Source organism: Berghia stephanieae, chromosome 9 (genome assembly GCF_034508935.2).
Source record: "Berghia stephanieae isolate SIO BIC M18660-M18661 chromosome 9, UCSD_Bste_1.3, whole genome shotgun sequence".
NCBI classification, from domain to species: Eukaryota; Metazoa; Mollusca; class Gastropoda; order Nudibranchia; family Aeolidiidae; genus Berghia; species Berghia stephanieae.
In genome coordinates this window covers 16566199-16583425 of record NC_088368.1, presented here as the reverse complement: position 1 = coordinate 16583425, position 17227 = coordinate 16566199, and the positions used below count along the sequence as shown (strand labels likewise).

The 17227-nt window shown below is 34.4% G+C and overlaps 1 protein-coding gene across 1 annotated transcript in view; it reads left to right on the top strand.

Moving 5' to 3' along the window:
• The window catches only part of LOC144979796 (serine/threonine-protein kinase Nek7-like), a 21812-nt gene extending 8088 nt beyond the window's left edge, over nucleotides 1–13724 (top strand). The window contains exons 2-9 of the mRNA XM_078926894.1: nucleotides 96–460; nucleotides 853–915; nucleotides 1783–1893; nucleotides 2837–2945; nucleotides 3303–3410; nucleotides 4070–4164; nucleotides 4956–5069; nucleotides 5280–13724. Of these exons, the coding sequence (XP_078783020.1) occupies nucleotides 287–460; nucleotides 853–915; nucleotides 1783–1893; nucleotides 2837–2945; nucleotides 3303–3410; nucleotides 4070–4164; nucleotides 4956–5069; nucleotides 5280–5483 (978 nt within the window). The 5' untranslated portion in view covers nucleotides 96–286 and the 3' untranslated portion in view covers nucleotides 5484–13724. The remainder of the gene's footprint in view (nucleotides 1–95; nucleotides 461–852; nucleotides 916–1782; nucleotides 1894–2836; nucleotides 2946–3302; nucleotides 3411–4069; nucleotides 4165–4955; nucleotides 5070–5279) is intronic.
• The last annotated feature ends 3503 nt before the right edge of the window (nucleotides 13725–17227 follow it).

Here is a 17227-nt window from a genome sequence, read left to right as displayed (position 1 = left end):
ATACTTCCATTCCATCAAGGACATCCTAGTCGAAGGGTCTGTTTAGAGTCTGTTTACATTTTAATTTATTGTAATCTTGTCATTTCATTTTTCAGGAACACTTTGAGGAATTCACACCAAAGTCTCAGCATCAACTTCTAACATATATTCATAAATTTAATTGGGGCTATTATTAGAATACAGTGGGAAGGTTGGTTTAGATTTAGTTCATAGGATTGCTACAAGAGCTCCAGCATCTATTTCCACCATATCACACCATCAGCACTGCTCAGCCCCTGTTGTAGTCATGGAGGAAATGGAAACAGCTGATGAGGTGGAAGTAACTACCAGCCCTCACGTGGAGTCAAAGTTGGCCCAATTTGATGTTGACAAGAAAATTGGTAAAGGGCAGTTCTCAGAGGTATACAGAGCTCATTACAGAATGAAGGAAGGAGTCACTCTTGCTTTGAAGAAAGTACAGGTAAATCTTTATTTTTAAAGTTATCTATGATATGTAAAATAAATTGATGAATAATCAAACCTTTTTAAAGCCTTGGAAGCGAGGCTTTGTTTTTGTGGTCTAGTGGTATGACACTGCCTGTGGCCTGGAGGTCTCGTGTTTGAGTCCAGCATTGGGCAGTGCAAAATAGAGTCTTTGGAGAAGTCTCTTTATTCACATTTGTCCATAATACAGCAGTAACAGTACTGTCTCTGTTTAGAAAAAAAAGAAATTGTTATAGTGCTTTACAGGAATTATTTTCTCACCCTACATGTTAGGTTGTTGTTGTGGGCTCAGGACCTTTTGTGTAGTGTAATGCTTTTGGGTACATTAATTTGGTGGATATTACACCAATAATTTCTTTTTCATCTCAGATATTTGAAATGATGGATGCCAAAGCTCGTCACGACTGCATGAAGGAGATCGACCTGCTAAAGGTGAGTGGTCCTTTAACAACAAACAATTCCAATGCAGCAGATGAGTGCATTTCCCTTTTCAGGACCTTTTATTTTAATATTCACTTGTATGCTGAACGAAATTTGGCTTTAAATTTATTTTTGTTTTAATTGAGAGAAAGTGAAAATATGTTTGAAGACAAATTATGAGATAACCCGCCTCCTACTTTAAGAAATGAGGAACTCACTGTGCTCTTTGTTATTGTTATTTGACAACCATTTGGGTGATGAGTTGTCACTTAAGTCTCTCAATCATACAATAAACGTTTAACTCACTGACTACAGATCCCGCACATGTTGTGGGAACAGCAATTAGCTTGCTGGGACCGATTCGCACCCCCTGCGGGTTGTACTTTGCTATTTTTTATAGCAGTTGCTACTCCCTCTGCTTGTGGGGGATTGGTTTATTTTGCTCACACATGAACTTGTTACATAAAATGGGTCAGATTGATTATTTCTTACTTTTTGACAGATCCAGTACTGACACTGATTCAGACAGCTATGCAAACTAAAGTGAGATGGAGTATATAATGCATTTTTTCAAAATTTCAAACTTCACTTCATCATGGCCATTTTTAAAAATTTCATAATTTTTCACAATAATTTCAATCAATTATCAATAAATATTGTGATTATCTGGTCAAATATGGTCATAATTGAATAATTCTGACAGTTTCAGTGATTTTTAAAAGAAATACCAAAAATAGTGGACTATTGAATGGTTGTAATTTTTCCAAAAGCCTGGTTGTCAGTGAGTTAAAATTACGCATACTTATGTGTGTTGATATTTTACCTTGAAGCATGCTGTCAATACTGCCCAAGTACAATTGTTTTTTTCCAACTCCACAGCAACTGGATCACCCAAATGTCATCAAATACTTGGACTCCTTCATAGAAAACAACGAGCTGAACATCGTCTTGGAGTTAGCAGATGCTGGTGACTTACAGAGGATGATCAGGGTAAGGCCACAACCACCTTCACTATATGCCTACCAGCGGGATTGTATGATCACTAATCACCATGTTTTCACAATGTCCATATAAAATGTTTTGTAACACTGTACAATGCCTTGCATTTTGTTTGACTCCCTTGTGTCATATATTCTAAAAATATTCAGAGTTTCCCTATTCCCTAGCTTTGGTAGACACGTATTCAAGTAATGCATTGGTAAAGCTGATGTCTGTTCTTTTTTTTTTTCTTTTCGTTTTTTTCTTTTTTTTTCTGTGAATTTCTTCATCTCCTTAAGAAAATTTCTTGAATGAAAAAGACCACTGCAGGTGGTAGTGAGAACAATGCCTGTAAATTAAGATAAGGGGATCAACCGAAGGCCATATGGCGAGGTGTATGAAATCTGACAAACTGAGGCTGAGACTGAGACAATATAAACCAGTGAAACTTTTCCTGTTAGACTGATTACGTTATATTAAGTACCCTCTAGGAATTTTGTATGTTTTGCTGTTGATAATAAACAAAACAAAAACGCTAATATTTCAGCTGTGGCAAATGTATCATAAAAAATTATGTTAATTAAAGATCTGAAAATTGTGGATGAAATGGATACACTTTTTTCAGATGTTATCTTACATCAGCTCCTGCTCCCTAATTTGTCACTTGATAATCTCTAAATGTTCTGGAGACCTTTTCTTATTTTCTTTCTTGAAATCCAATCAAAATTCAGATTGAGTTATTTTTATTCCAGAAAAAAACAAAAAAACAAGTGAAGCCAACTCTTAATTTGTGGGTGACTAATGTTTGTTCATATACTTGTACTGGAAAATTGGTTCCTTATCATCTGCTGGGGATATAGACAGAGCAATGTGAAATGAAGCGCATGCGTTAGGCAAGGGGAAACAGAAAATATCTTTGACTAAAAATATTTATTTACTTGATTTTTCCTTCCAGCATTTCAAGAAACAGTGTCGTCTGATTCCTGAGAAAACCATATGGAAATATTTTGTTCAAATCTGTAGTGCTTTAGACCACATGCACTGCAAGAGAATCATGCACAGAGGTGAGTGGGATCAACGACTATTTATGTTGTGGTTTTAAGTAAAGATACCTGCAGGACATTAGCTGATGATTTTTGTTAAAATAGAATGAGGCCTAACATCTGATTATTTTATTATTGATAGGATACCTCGTCCTCCCTCCTTTCCTCTCCCCCCCCCCTCTCTCTCTCTATCTCTCTATCTATCTATCTATCTATCTATCTATCTATCTATCTATCTATCTATCTATCTATCTATCTATCTATCTATATTTCTATTTCTATTTCCCTTTCTCCCTCTCTTCCTTATATGTCTGATTCAATGCTATCGGTCACAATTATTGTCCCAATGCTTAAGTTTCCCTACCTCATCCATTTCAGACATCAAGCCAGCCAATGTATTCATCACAGCTCAGGGTGTCGTCAAATTGGGAGATCTTGGACTTGGCCGTTTCTTTAGCTCAAAAACGACAGCAGCAGTCTCTTTAGGTAAAGTTATGTAAAGGTTGGCAGGAAGCTGCTGGATTATTGGAGTTGTTACAATACAGTGCAAGAAGTAATAAATAAAACTGATTATAACAGCTTCAAAAAAGAACAAAATACTAAACACTGAACGTTTTGGGCTCAAAACCCTTCTTCAGCCAACAACAGAAACAGTAAAAACATTAATACATCATTTAAAATCCAGAGTGACGGCAAAAAAAATATTTTGCATGGCTGTCCACAAGTAATTGGATCTTTAAATTCCATCTTGACATCATAATCCATTGAAGACTTCATTTAACCCTTTTGCTAACAATTCAGCTGTCATTGTTAAATTGAAACTAGAACAAGATCTGCCTGTACTTTGTTTTCAATAATGTAACCAATGCATTTATTATTATCATTACAATGAATGAAAAATGTACAGACAGGCCAAATTTTGTTTTATATTTTTAAAATCATCCAATCTCAACAAATTAAAGATTGGTCTATCCTTTGTCAATGTCAGTTCATACTTATGAATTTAAAAAAAAGATTGTTTAGTTAAGGTGTAACTAATTTAAGAGAAAAAAAAAAGGAAAAGGAATAATAAAGAATTTTAGAAATATATCATTTTTATTTAAGAATATTAAATAATTACATGTATTATTTCTTTATCAATTCAGTGGGGACACCGTACTACATGTCTCCTGAACGAATCCACGAGAAGGCTTACAATTTCAAGTCAGACATTTGGTCCTTGGGTTGTCTGCTCTATGAGGTAACGTTTTCAATTTGCTGTTTCCTCTCTACCCTTACATTTCTTGTCCTCTGCCTCGCAGTTCACTGTCGTTGTTCTGGAGTAAGACATTTTGGTTTTGCTTAGGCATTTGTTGAGGTCCTTTTTTCTAGTAAATTATCTTTTTCTTAATCTGTTCACCTTTTCCTGGCACGCATATGATCCAAAGTACAGCAGGCGTTGATAAGATTCTAAAAATGAAAATGAACACATATCCCAAGGCCAACTACTCTTCCAACTGAGTTTTGCTGAATAGTATGTGTACTGCGAACTTATAAAATTCTGAAAAGCTGTGATTGTAACTACCAAAGGTACATGATGCTGGACTTAAAAATAGGTCTAGTCAATTACCAATATCCGCTATTGCCTCAGTTTCAAAAGTAAATTCTCTAACATCAACACAAATTGTATAGTCAGGAATGCCCTTTTTCCAGAAAACCGACTTTTATAAAATTTACAGTTCAGTAAAATGAATACGTATCCTTTTCTATGATTTAAGGGTGATGCGATTTGATGAATAGAAGCTTTGGATGAAATATTTTTATATATGCTCTGTACGAGAAATATTTTTAGGCTGTTTTTATTTTAGCAAAGGGCATCCCCGATATTGCATGAATTTGAATTACAGAAGTTCAATTTAGGTTTGGAGTCCCTCTTATAACGCTTAATTTACTTTGTATGAGAATGAAATATGCTGTTCACATCTTCCCTATCGTTTGATATATGATAATTTTTATTTTTAACATTCCTATTATTGTTGTTGTAATCAACAGATGGCAGCTCTCCAATCTCCTTTTTATGGAGATAAAATGAATCTGTTTTCCTTATGCAAGAAAATTGAACAATGTGATTATCCTCCCTTGCCTGCTGATTGCTACTCCGACGAAGTGAGTGTATATTTTATCAAAAATAATAGATTTAGTGCAATGTTTAATCTATCTCACAATCCCCTCCCCCCCCCCCCCCCCCACCCCTTACCCTCCACTCCCCCTTTGACGCAGAACCACTTTATTTCACAAATAAAAAAATGAATTTAATTAATAGTCGAAAATGAATTTCTCTATTCCTCATTGATGACTGGTAATCTTTGTCACCAGCTCCGATCCCTGGTCAACATGTGCATCAACCCAGACCCAGAGAAGCGTCCCACAATCCAACACGTTTATGAAGTAGCCAAACAGATGTACATGATGTTCCAACAACAGCCACAACAGCAACAGCAGCATCTACAACAGCAACAGCTTCAGATGGCACAAGTAGCCGCAGCAGCTGCTGCAACGCAACAGGAAGTGGCTCAGTGAATCAACTCGTGATCGGTGTTGTTACTGCGTTTTGTGATATTATAATTATCAATACAATGCTCACAATGTATAAGATGGAACGTGTTATATCTGACAGGATATTTTCTAATATGCAGACACACTACACGGTGCTCTACAGCTGTAACTTTTCGTATGTGACAGTCACGTCCGCCTTTTTTTCTTTCCACCATGTACTAGACCCTATGTGGTGTTCTACATCTATAAATGTTTCTGTAGATGGGTGAGCATTGTATTCAGGAAAAGTGTGGAGTGGGCACTTATATCAATAATGATGAGAGATATGGAGACGTGCATGCTGTAAACAGAATAAAAATATATCATAGTGACAGAGCCAAACTTGGAATCCAACTGACATTGTACCCTCCATCTGGATGAGAGAAAGAGAGAGAGAGAGAGATCAATGAGCAGTTGCACTAGCTACTAAGCCATCCAGCCACATATGTGACTAGTGCGATTACTTGCTGATCTTTCTCTCTCTCTCTCTCTCTCTCTCTCTCTCTCTCTCTCTCTCTCTCTCTCTCTCTCTCTCTCTCTCTCTCTCTCTCTCTCTTTCTCTCTCTCAGCCAGGAGGAGGGTGCTGTGTCAGTTGGATCGCAAGTCTGGTTCTGACACAGCGATATCTTTATTCTCCATTTTCACCTGACACTTCTATTCCAGAATGGAGGGAAGACCTCGAAAGTGAAATTTAAAATCATCTCGTTCCTTCATCAGACCTGCCTAACTGATATAAAAGTTTGTAGAACTGTCAATTTTTGGTTCGAGCTCCATCACTACATAAGCCTCTTCTCGATCAGTAAAATCTGTTAAACAGAAAAGTTTAACTCCTGAGATAATGTATTCAGGACTTTTAAGAGATATTTAATCTTGCTGAGGATAAATGGTTAATTTAGTAAAATTTAATAATAGTTATGGTCCTTTTTGTTTTGTCTTCGAGAACTACAAATTTTGGAAATTTTAAGTAGGCTGGTCTGCTTTGTTATTGTTTCTATAAATTATAGAAAGTATTGCAATGCCAATACACATTGGATTGTAGTAGAATCTTGAGTCGTCATTCTTTGATTTCCAGACCTTTTTTATGTTAGCTCACCAGTCTTTCTTCTTTCCATGTAATATTAATATTGATGATAATGTAATTTTTAATGCCTGTGTGCCCATATAGATTTTTGAAAAAAATATTCTTTGGGGTTTTAGCTTATCATTTAATCATTTAGCTAGTGCATCTTCTCCTTGACTTTATTTAATTTAATTTTGTTTTTCTCTTCAGTGTAGAAAAGAATATATAGAATCATAGAAATTCTGATTAAATGAGAGCCAATCCCCTAGTCGTTTCAGTCATCTTTTTTATAGAGAAGCTCACATTAGGTCTAATCTAGTTTTATTTAAGGATTGATTTGATTCTATTTTAAGAACTGAGGAATGATTTAACGGTGAGGTTTAAAAATCTTATATTATTTATAAAATTTGTGATGTTAACAATTGTGATATACAACAAAGAGAAATTACTATTAACTTAAAATGGAATAACGTTTATAAATGTTGTGTCAACATCTAGGCCAGTGACTGACAGATGTGATTTCAAATTAGATAAGATTAAATTTATTTATCCATATATGGAGATTCTGTATAAACTAGAAATTTGTATATTGAAGTTTATCTTCAAAAATGATTTATGAAGTTTGTATTGTAAAATAATTTTTACCCCAATGATAAGAGATGTTGTAAAATCAAGCAAGGCCATCTACTTATAAATATGTGCTGATGATGTTTTGACACAAACTGATACCTCCTACTCACCTCTCACTTTCATTTACTTTCAGTAAATTTCCTATGAATGCATTTTTCTCCATGAATGGTCACTAGAAACAGTATTATGAATGTTTATTATAGTTTTTGAAAAAATAATTAATCCGTTTCCATGTTTTATAAGTAGAAATGTAGAGGAAATTAAATATCATATAAAGATGTTACAATTTATTCTTCAAATATTAAATTTTACTATCTAATTAATAGGTGGAAAAAAATGGTTAAATTTTTACCATTTCTCTTTTAATTCACAGAGTTCATTGGTCGTTTCACACACAGAAACCCCCCCCCCCCCCAAAAAAAAAACCAACACAAATATCCAAAACTCTTGACATCATAGATGGGCTCTATCATAGCATGGCTCTTTCCCTAGTGCAATTAAACTCCTCTTAGCTATTGTGCAGTCCATTGCCTTAAGACAAATGAAATCTTTACATCTTTAAATCATATTTAGCAGTTTGCCGATTCAATACATTATCTATATAAACATTAGGTTGTTTTTGTAAAACTCTCTTTAATGTTCCCAATCAATAAAGAGTTAAAAATTGAGAGATTTTGTGGAGCTTTCAAAATGTGTCGAAAGCTTGTTGATTGGAAGGATTTAACTCAGGTAATCATCAATCTATCCAATCCCTGTAAATTAGTCAGTAGTTGATTATTTAGTTGTTTTGTCATCAACAATGGCTGAGATTAAAACTCTTGTAAGCAACAGTTTCTATCTTTTAAAGGACGGCCAAAGAAATGCATGAGTTTAACACTGAGCTTTTAGAGAAAAGTATGGTGCGGGAATTTTTATATTATTGAAACTAATAAGAGTACAAGATCTTTTGACACAATATGCATCAAATCTGGATAACAAATTTAGCGGAAAAAAACAAACGATTTTTCGATTTTTGGTTTATACAGGAGTTTTGATCTTTGCCATCAAATTACCTGTCAATGCTGCATATGTTATTGATTGTTTTGCCTCCTATTTCATTTAAACGTCCTTCTTTGTTCACTTCTTTTTTTTGTACATCATATTTTGATTACAATTGATTGTAATGTTTTACATAAAAAGAAATATATAATATATTGATATGAAATGCTCTTGATTTCTGGATTTTTAGGGGAAATGGTATTCTTTTAAATTTAAATGATTTAAAAAAAAAATTTTTTTTTCAAAATCAGAGATCCAATGGTAGACTGAAAAGTCTTGACGCAGTTCTTATACTTTCAAAACTATAATAGATATGGAATTGACAAAGGTATCAAATCAATGCTCAGTTTATGTCCTTTCTGTTTATCATTTTAAATTTCCGCATAGTCAACGTTCCCATCCACACAGAGCCATAAACAATGCACCAGTTATTGCAATGCATCGAAGAGGAATTAGTGTGGTAAACTTGGACACAATCCCATAGCGGGCAGGGGGGGGGGGGACATACTGTGTCTTCTATCCCCTTATATCTGTTTTCCAACATGCTCTCTGTCTTTGTCTTGGAATGAGATTACTTGGTTTTGTCCTGGCCCTGGCCCGAGTCCTGGCTGGGAGGGAAACAGTCAAATGCATAGTTATTGTTTTGAGAGATGATATTTTTTTCCTTGTAAATCATCTCTCTGTTATGTATTATTATATTTATTTTTAATGTATGATGTAAGCATCTGAGTGTATTCCTCCTTGTTGGATTTTGTGCTTGTGTCCGGATGAGACTTATAGGTGAATCTACATCTGATCCCTATTTGTTCCCAATTCCCCTTTGTCTTACTCTCTCTTGGGTGCTTTAATTGTAATTCTAGAACTTTCGACTATCCCATTTTCTTCCTTTTTACTGGCGCTGATATAACCTAAATGTGTTGCAAGCGCCGTAAAACCCTTAAAAACAAACAAACAAGTCAATTCCGCCCGCACTTCGTCATCACTGCTAAAATTTGTTCCCTTGAGGTGTCTCTTAAGTCTTAAGAAAAGGAAAAAGTCACTTGGAGCTAAATCAGACTGTCAGGAGGGTGTTCCACGACTTCAAGAAAAATTCCTCTTTTAATGTGATCATGCTTTTATGTGAGCATTCTCGATAACCAACGGGCACATACCTTTCTGTAACCCAGGATTTTTCTACGATATATCCATCTCATCCCGATGAAATTCCAAGACTTTGTGAAATGTCAGCTTATTTTATCAAGCGATTAGCTCAATTAAGTTCTTAATTTCTTTTGTTGATTTACTGCAGTTGATGCACTTTGTGGATGACTACTGCGAGCCTCTGGGTGGGGATCCTGACCTCCCATAGCGGGCAGGGAGGTACATACTGCGTCTTCTATCCCCTTACATCTGTTATCCAACATGCTTTCTGTCTTTGTCTCGGAATGAGATTACTTGGTTTTGTCCTGGCACTGGCCGGAATCCTAGCTGGGAGGGAAACAGTCAAATGCAGTTATTGTTTTGGGAGATGATATTTTTTTCCTTGTAAAACATCTCTCTGTTATGTATTATTATATTTGTTATTTTTAATGTATAATGTAAGCATTTGAGTGTATTCCTCTTTGTTGGATTTTGTGCTTGTGTCTGGATGAGACTTGTAGGTGATTTCAAACTAATTGTGGTATGCTCTTGGAATCTACATCTGATCCCTATTTGTTCTCAATTCCCCTTTGTCTTACTTTTTCTTGGGTGCTTTAATTGTAATTCTAGAACTTTTTACTATCCCATTTTCTTCCTTTTTACTGGCGCTGATATAACCTAAATGTGTTGCAAGCGCCGTAAAACCCTTAAAAACAAACAAACAAACTACTGCGAGCCTGCTCATTAATATTGGTGGAGAAAGCATCAGTTCTAGTAATGCATATAACCCACCTTTGAACTGATCGAATACCCACAAGTCACCATAAACACGTTTCAGCCATTTCTGAATGTTTACAGGTACACATCTCTGCAGTAAAGAACTCAGCCGCAGCACTCTGTTAATTGCATAATTTTTTCGTGTGATTTCTTCGACCGACATGTTGGAGTAGAGGTTCTTTCAATTAAGATAAATTGAAATCAAGAAATAGCAGGTAAACAAATTTTGATGTCCTAATAGAAGAATAAATTACGTACATTTTGATGAATAGAGTTCAGTACAATCGGGAGATTCAATCGGCGTCAAGACTTTTTAGGAAAGTCTAGTGTATGAAAAATATAATTGTTATTACGATTAAAACTCTAAAATTACTTAGAAGTAATGCTTCACTTGATTTGCTGTAAATTTTTGCAAGAAGATCATTCCAGGACTAATTAGTTAGTATTATTATTGTATGAAGTAACAAATCTTGATTTTATTTGGTATTACTTGCTGTGCTGGTGCAAGATACGTTTTTTTTCTCTAACAGTTTAGAATTCAAGAGCACCTTGTTGATAAATTACAAATTCTATATTGCCCGATAAATTGAATTTGAAATGAAGATGTTATTTGGTTTATGCTGTTTGATTTTATTTTGTTTGCTTTTTCTCTGACATTATCCATACAAAATTATTGATGACTGGTTTTCCAGAGCTCTTACGTCAATTTTACTCATTGGATTGGCAGATAAGAATATGAAAATGTCCAGAGATGAGATATCAGTGAAGTATGGCATTAAATATTAATTGAAGCCATCTTTTATGACATCCCTTAACCTCATCCAGACAAAAGAAAAAGAAATAAGTAAAAGCCAAATTATGAAATAATTGACCTAACAAGCTATTGACACATACATTACAATTGAAAACCACTTCTGACCAATGTTCATTTTTATCAAATTTATTAAGATGATTTTGCACAATGTTTGTATTGAATTTTTGTATTATATCGATATGTCATCTTTTCTCCTTTTCTTATTTGCCCTCCCCACCCCATTGTTTTTTTGTTTTTTTTTGATTGGTTACTCGAGTCATTTTTATTGATAATTTATTATTCCCATTATTGCAAACAGGGATTGGACACCTCCATTCCGACCGTATTCCGTCCATTTGATACGTTTGACTCAACTGTCTTTATGTGATAGTCATACCATGATTGGTATAGATAACCATTACATATTAACAGTGGTTGTAATTATTATGGGATGACCAAAATTCATGGTAATGTTACTATATTATTTATTGCTTCTCGTCCATATGTCATCATTGTCTTGATTCTATTCCTTACAAACTCCAGGTACAATTTCACATATAAGCTTGAACACAAGAGTTTTCCCAGTAGCTCAGTTGGTAGAGCAATCACGTCAGAAGTATAAGGACTTTTATTGGTCAATGGTGAAGGAAAGGTTTGTTTTATTTGTTCTGGCCCCTCTATTCACTTATCAGTATTTGTGTAGTTAGGTCTTTTTGGTCTAGTGGAAACTAGGTTGTGATGACTATTGTTCTTTTCATTGAGTCACAGGATATTGATGCTGCCCTGGAAAAAGCTGCAGAAACCAGGATACACTCTGGCACCATGAGCCTAATAACTCTAAGGGAGTTTTGTTTGGGGTTTTTTTTCTTAAAAGTTGACTTTGCGAATGGAAAGTCCATGGTTGAAGTTGGACACTGGCAATCCTACATGTCCAATGGTGCAAATATTACTTGTTACTGTCAATGGCCAAGCAATGTGGTGAGTAAACGCATTGCCAGGATGGGTTATAATGATTGCCCCAACATTGTGTCATTGGGTAAAACTCAAAACTGCAGCTCCAGTATCGTGGTCTTAGATTAAACCCCCCCCCCCCCCCTCCCCCTTTAACTCATTTCTCCAACTCATTCAGGGGGTCTCAATAGCTCAGTGGGCAGAGCAATCACTTCACATGCAAAGGGACTGGGATCGATCCTGAGTGCAGTTTGGACCCCCCCCCCCCCTGTCCACCCACCAGTAATTGGGTAGTTGGGTCTGTAGATCTGGTGGGATGTACTTTCCGATTGACTAGTTAGTGTCCCATCTAAAGGATAGCAAGTAATTGCTATTGTCCGTTTCATGCTAAAGAAACTGGGATAAACACAGGCTCCGTGGGCCTAATGGCTCTAAAAGGCTTCTTCCTATCAACTCATTCAAGTGTAAATGACTGTCTTGCATAAACCAGTGATGAAATTTCAAGGGCTCATAATGGGCAACTTGTACTCTACGAATCGGTAATCTGCTTCCATGTGGCTTTTTGGGGGAATAAATGAAACATTGTTAAGTCCTTTGAACATGGTGAAACAGGGAGATGCACTCTATAAATAGACATGATTGTATATTTATTTATTTATTTATTTTGCTTCAACGGCATGTCTTACTTCGATATGAGGTGGAAATGATGTGAAATTGCATTTGACATTTGGACAAGAAAGAGTCAGACAGTATATATATAGATAATATTGACCATCACATCTATTGTGATTTTTAAGATAATATAAATAGGTATTTACCCCTTACCATTCATGGCCTTTTTTAAATTCATAGCCTGACATTTGCCAAATAATTACATCACAGCATAGTGACGATCACAGAAAGAACGAAAATCAGTGAATTCAGTTGTTTTCATGGTAATAGTTAGTATCAAACATTGTTTAAACCCATTAATTGTACTTTTAAATAATAAATCTCACAGAATTTGATGTCATTTCTTTTTGGAAGTTTCAGGCTGTGCGTTTATGAAGGCTGGAGACCATTTAGTGTAAACTCATTGCATCGTATGTTTATATTTAAAGCTGCTACAGCATTTCTTTAATGCAACAAATTCAAATAAATAAACTAAAATGTAGTGTGTATGTAATAATGATGATGAAACCCATTTGTCATGTATTGCGTTTTTGCTGGTAATCAGATAAACAAGTGAACTTCTAATATTTTAAACAAATTATTTGTAGATTTTTATTGTCAAATCATTTCTGTATCATTTGATCAGTAGCTCTTGAGCTTTTTGAAAAAACTCCTAATATTTTGTAAGAAAATGATGTTCTTTCGTGACTTTAAAGTTTGTTATTTTTACTATTAAAACAAATGAAACTTATCTTGCTTTATAGGTACATTCTCCTGTACATTTATGTCTCCCATGTGTTACACACAGTTTGTTTTTGAAGGATTTTTTACTACCATTTGTTATATCTCCTAATCGACAGCATTGGTTTTCTTCTTTTCCTTCCAGAATTTTTCAATCCTTTTCAAAATAAATGCTGAAATTTAATTCTTATTTTATTTTTTTAATGGATATATTATATAATTTCTGTGTCTCTATTGAAATGATTGATTGAAATTATGCTTTCATTATGTTTTGCTGATTATTTATTCAAATTCGTTGAAAATAATTGAAATTATCTAATGTGTGGAGGTTTCTTTGAAGTGTTAATTTACTTACATGATTTTATTATTGAATTTTCAGTTTGTTATCGTTGGATTCATAATTTTATAAAAATCTGTTTTATTTTTGTCTCATATTACAATTACATACATATATTTTTTTTAAAAACCTGTCTTTTGTTTTTGTCTCCTAACCGATATCACTTGTGTTCATAGTGAGATATGCTGAGGAATTGTAATGGATTCCATCTTAAATACATGGACTTTGGACCTCCTGGGATTTGTCAAGGTCAACTGTTGCTGTCACTTCTATCCCCTGCATTAAAAAAACATGTTTTTTTTTTTTTTTTTGCTCTCTTCCAATTCCACATAATTTCTGTTCTTCTCCTGAAATGAAATCTGATTTTGCCTAGGACACCCTGATGGGGTCACCTGCGAAAAGGGAGACAGTTGTTTGTATATGTGGGAGATGAGGATTTTTCCTTTTCATGTAAATCGTCTCTCTTTTTGTTCTTGTTATTGTTAGTCATCGATAATAATATTTGTAGTAGTTTTGAATGTATTCCTTTGGGTGGAAAACCTCCATTTGTCACTAGGTGGGACTTGAATAAAGATGTTGATTTATTGCTAAATAAACCATAGTAGGGAACTTTATAGCTTCTTGGCTATTCACCTCTTAAATGAAGCTCGGATACATTCATAACTTTCTCAATTTGTGGATCAGATGATGAGCTCATAAGCTAATAATTCACCTTGACAGTTCAAATCAAACTTAGAAGACAATGCATGTATTATATCAAAATTTTAGGTCTCCCACAAGATTTATTTTTCTCTTACTCTCACAAAAACCTTTCATGTCTTTTAAATTATTTTTTTTTGTGGGGCACTGGTGGGATGATAAATTGTCAGAAATCAATTTAACGTATTGTTTAGTCAGTTCATGTAACATCACAAACCGTCCGGATGTTTTCACAAATTATAATATTTGTATTGAATGAAATACAGTGGAATCTGGTAAAGTCTAACACCGCCGGATCAGAAAGATTGACTGGTTGAGTTTTAGCTAGATTGACTTTATCCATTATCTACTGAGCACAGTTAAATAACTGGGTGGGGATCCTGACATCCCATAGCGGGCAGGGAGGTACATACTGTGTCTTCTATCCCCTTATATCTTATCCAACAAGCTTTCTGTCTTTGTCTTGGAATGAGATTACTTGCTTTTTTCTGGGCCCTCGTCGGAGTCCTGGCTGAGAGGGAAACAGTCAAATGCATAGTTATTGTTTTGGGAGATGATATTTTTTTCATTGTAAATCATCTCTCTGTTATGTATTATTATATTGGTTATTTTTAATGTATAATGTAAGCATTTGAATGTATTCCTTTTTGTTGGATTTTGTGCTTGTGACATAGGTGATCTCAAACTAAGTACATTGGTGGTATGCTCTTGGAATCTACATCTGATCCCTATTTGTTCCCATTCCCCTTTGTCTTACTTTCTCTTGGGTGCTTTAATTGTAATTCTAGAACTTTTTACTATCCCATTTTCTTCCTTTTTACTGGCGCTGATATAACCTAAATGTGTTGCAAGCGCCGTAAAACCCTTAAAAACAAAAAACAAACCACAGGGAAATAAAGAACATAAAATTTGGTATTAACTAGAGGTGTGGACTTGAAGCAGCAGTTGACTTCAAGAGTGATGACTTTATGCAAATTCCACTGTACCAGCTTTAATCATTTGTTACAAGCCAACAAAATCGGATAAAGACTCAAGTCTGTTTACAGACACCGTCCGTCCAGACCGTCCAAATGCTAAAACATTCCATTGCCATTTTATAGACTTGTTTTTTACACAATTTTCTTTTTAAAACAATCTTACAATTTATTTCGACATTTTTATTCACTGATGTGTCAACTACATGTAAATCAATTCACTGGACTGTCCTGTTGTATTTTATTTTAAATGAATGAATAAATTATGTCCTTTGTAAGATAAAATATAGTCATGTTCATTACATGAGGCATGAATAATTATATATATATATATATATATATATATATATATATATATATATATATATATATATATATATATATATATATATATATATATATATATATATATATATATATATATATATATATATTTAATTACCCCATTGTTTGTTGTATGTTCGATAGGACACTAAATATTTCTTGAGTAGATCTACTTCCTGTATATAAACCCTAATAACAGACATAAGGGGGTCCTGATAGCTCAGCTGGTATAGCACTCGCTTCACATGCAAAGGGACCAAGGTCGATCCTGGGTGCAGTCGAGATTTTTCTGACCCCCCTGACCGCCCAGAAGTGAATGTGCAGCTGAGTGTTAGATTTGGCGGAAAGTACTTTGCGACAGACTAGCATCCTATCCAAAGGATGGCAAACAATTGCTATTGTCCATTTAACGCTATAGAATCTGGGATAAAGTCTGGTTTCATGGCTCTGAAAGACTACTGAAAGAGTGGATAGTAATGACTGATAGTAAAGAACATGAAGGAAACTGTTATTAATTTTCAAAACGCGGGCCCATTCATAAGTTATTTTAAAGTCTATATAAATGTGTAATTTGGTAATGGCATTGATATTTGGATAAATTTAAAGGCAGATAGGCTGTCAAGTAATTTTTAAAATCAAAACTCCCATTTTCACCTTTCCTCACTGTTTTCAATACTAAGTCCAAGCCAAGTTTTGTTCAGAGCACAATGTCAGTCAGTGTTTCACAGTAAACGTTTTAACCCTGATAAATGAATGACATTTTAAAAGGGCTGAGTGATACAAAGCTGCCAGAAGCTGTGGACTGTAATAAGTAATAAACAAAAATGAATGTAACAGCTTCAAAAAAAGAACAAAATACCAAACACAACATTACGGGCTCAAAACTCTTCTTCAGCCAATAGCAAATAACAATGAAACAGAAATATGTTAATAAAAAAAATAAAAAAATCGACGGTGGAGTAATGTATTTATGTTTACATTGGTTTTTTTTTTTGGTTGTAGACTGAAGAAGGGTTTTGAGCCCGAAACATTCCGTGTTTGGTATTTTGTTCTTTTGTGGAGCTGTTATATTCAATTTTGTTTATTACTTTTTTAAAAGCTCTGCTATGTTTGTAAATGACGTCCAAGTAGCTTTGTTAAAACTTTTTTATAATGGGAGGTAATTTACTTGTCGTTAAAATTAACCATTTGTGTTATGTAAGTATTTGTATTGTTGTTTACGGATATGTTTATTAACATAGTATACATGACACCCTGATGAAACACACACACTCACACACACACATATAAATATATAATGCCATCTTATGATAAAAGGACGTCATGGGGTTAGTTTTGAGCTATGGTCGGAAATGTGATGAAAATTTTAAGGATTTGTGTTATGTTTTAATTTCAACATTTTATATTTCTGATACTGCTAGTATATTGCACATTTCTACATGACCTAGATAGTATTGTGCGCCGTGAAACAGGGATTCCATAATATAAATAACTTTTTTTGTTGTTTACATTGGCGCTTACTTACCTTCTTTTACCATATGATAGCAGTATACACATGCGTTATCTGTGTCAGTCACTCACTCACTCATTTTGTTTTTCATTGGACCCTTAACCCTTTGACGGCAAGACTGAATT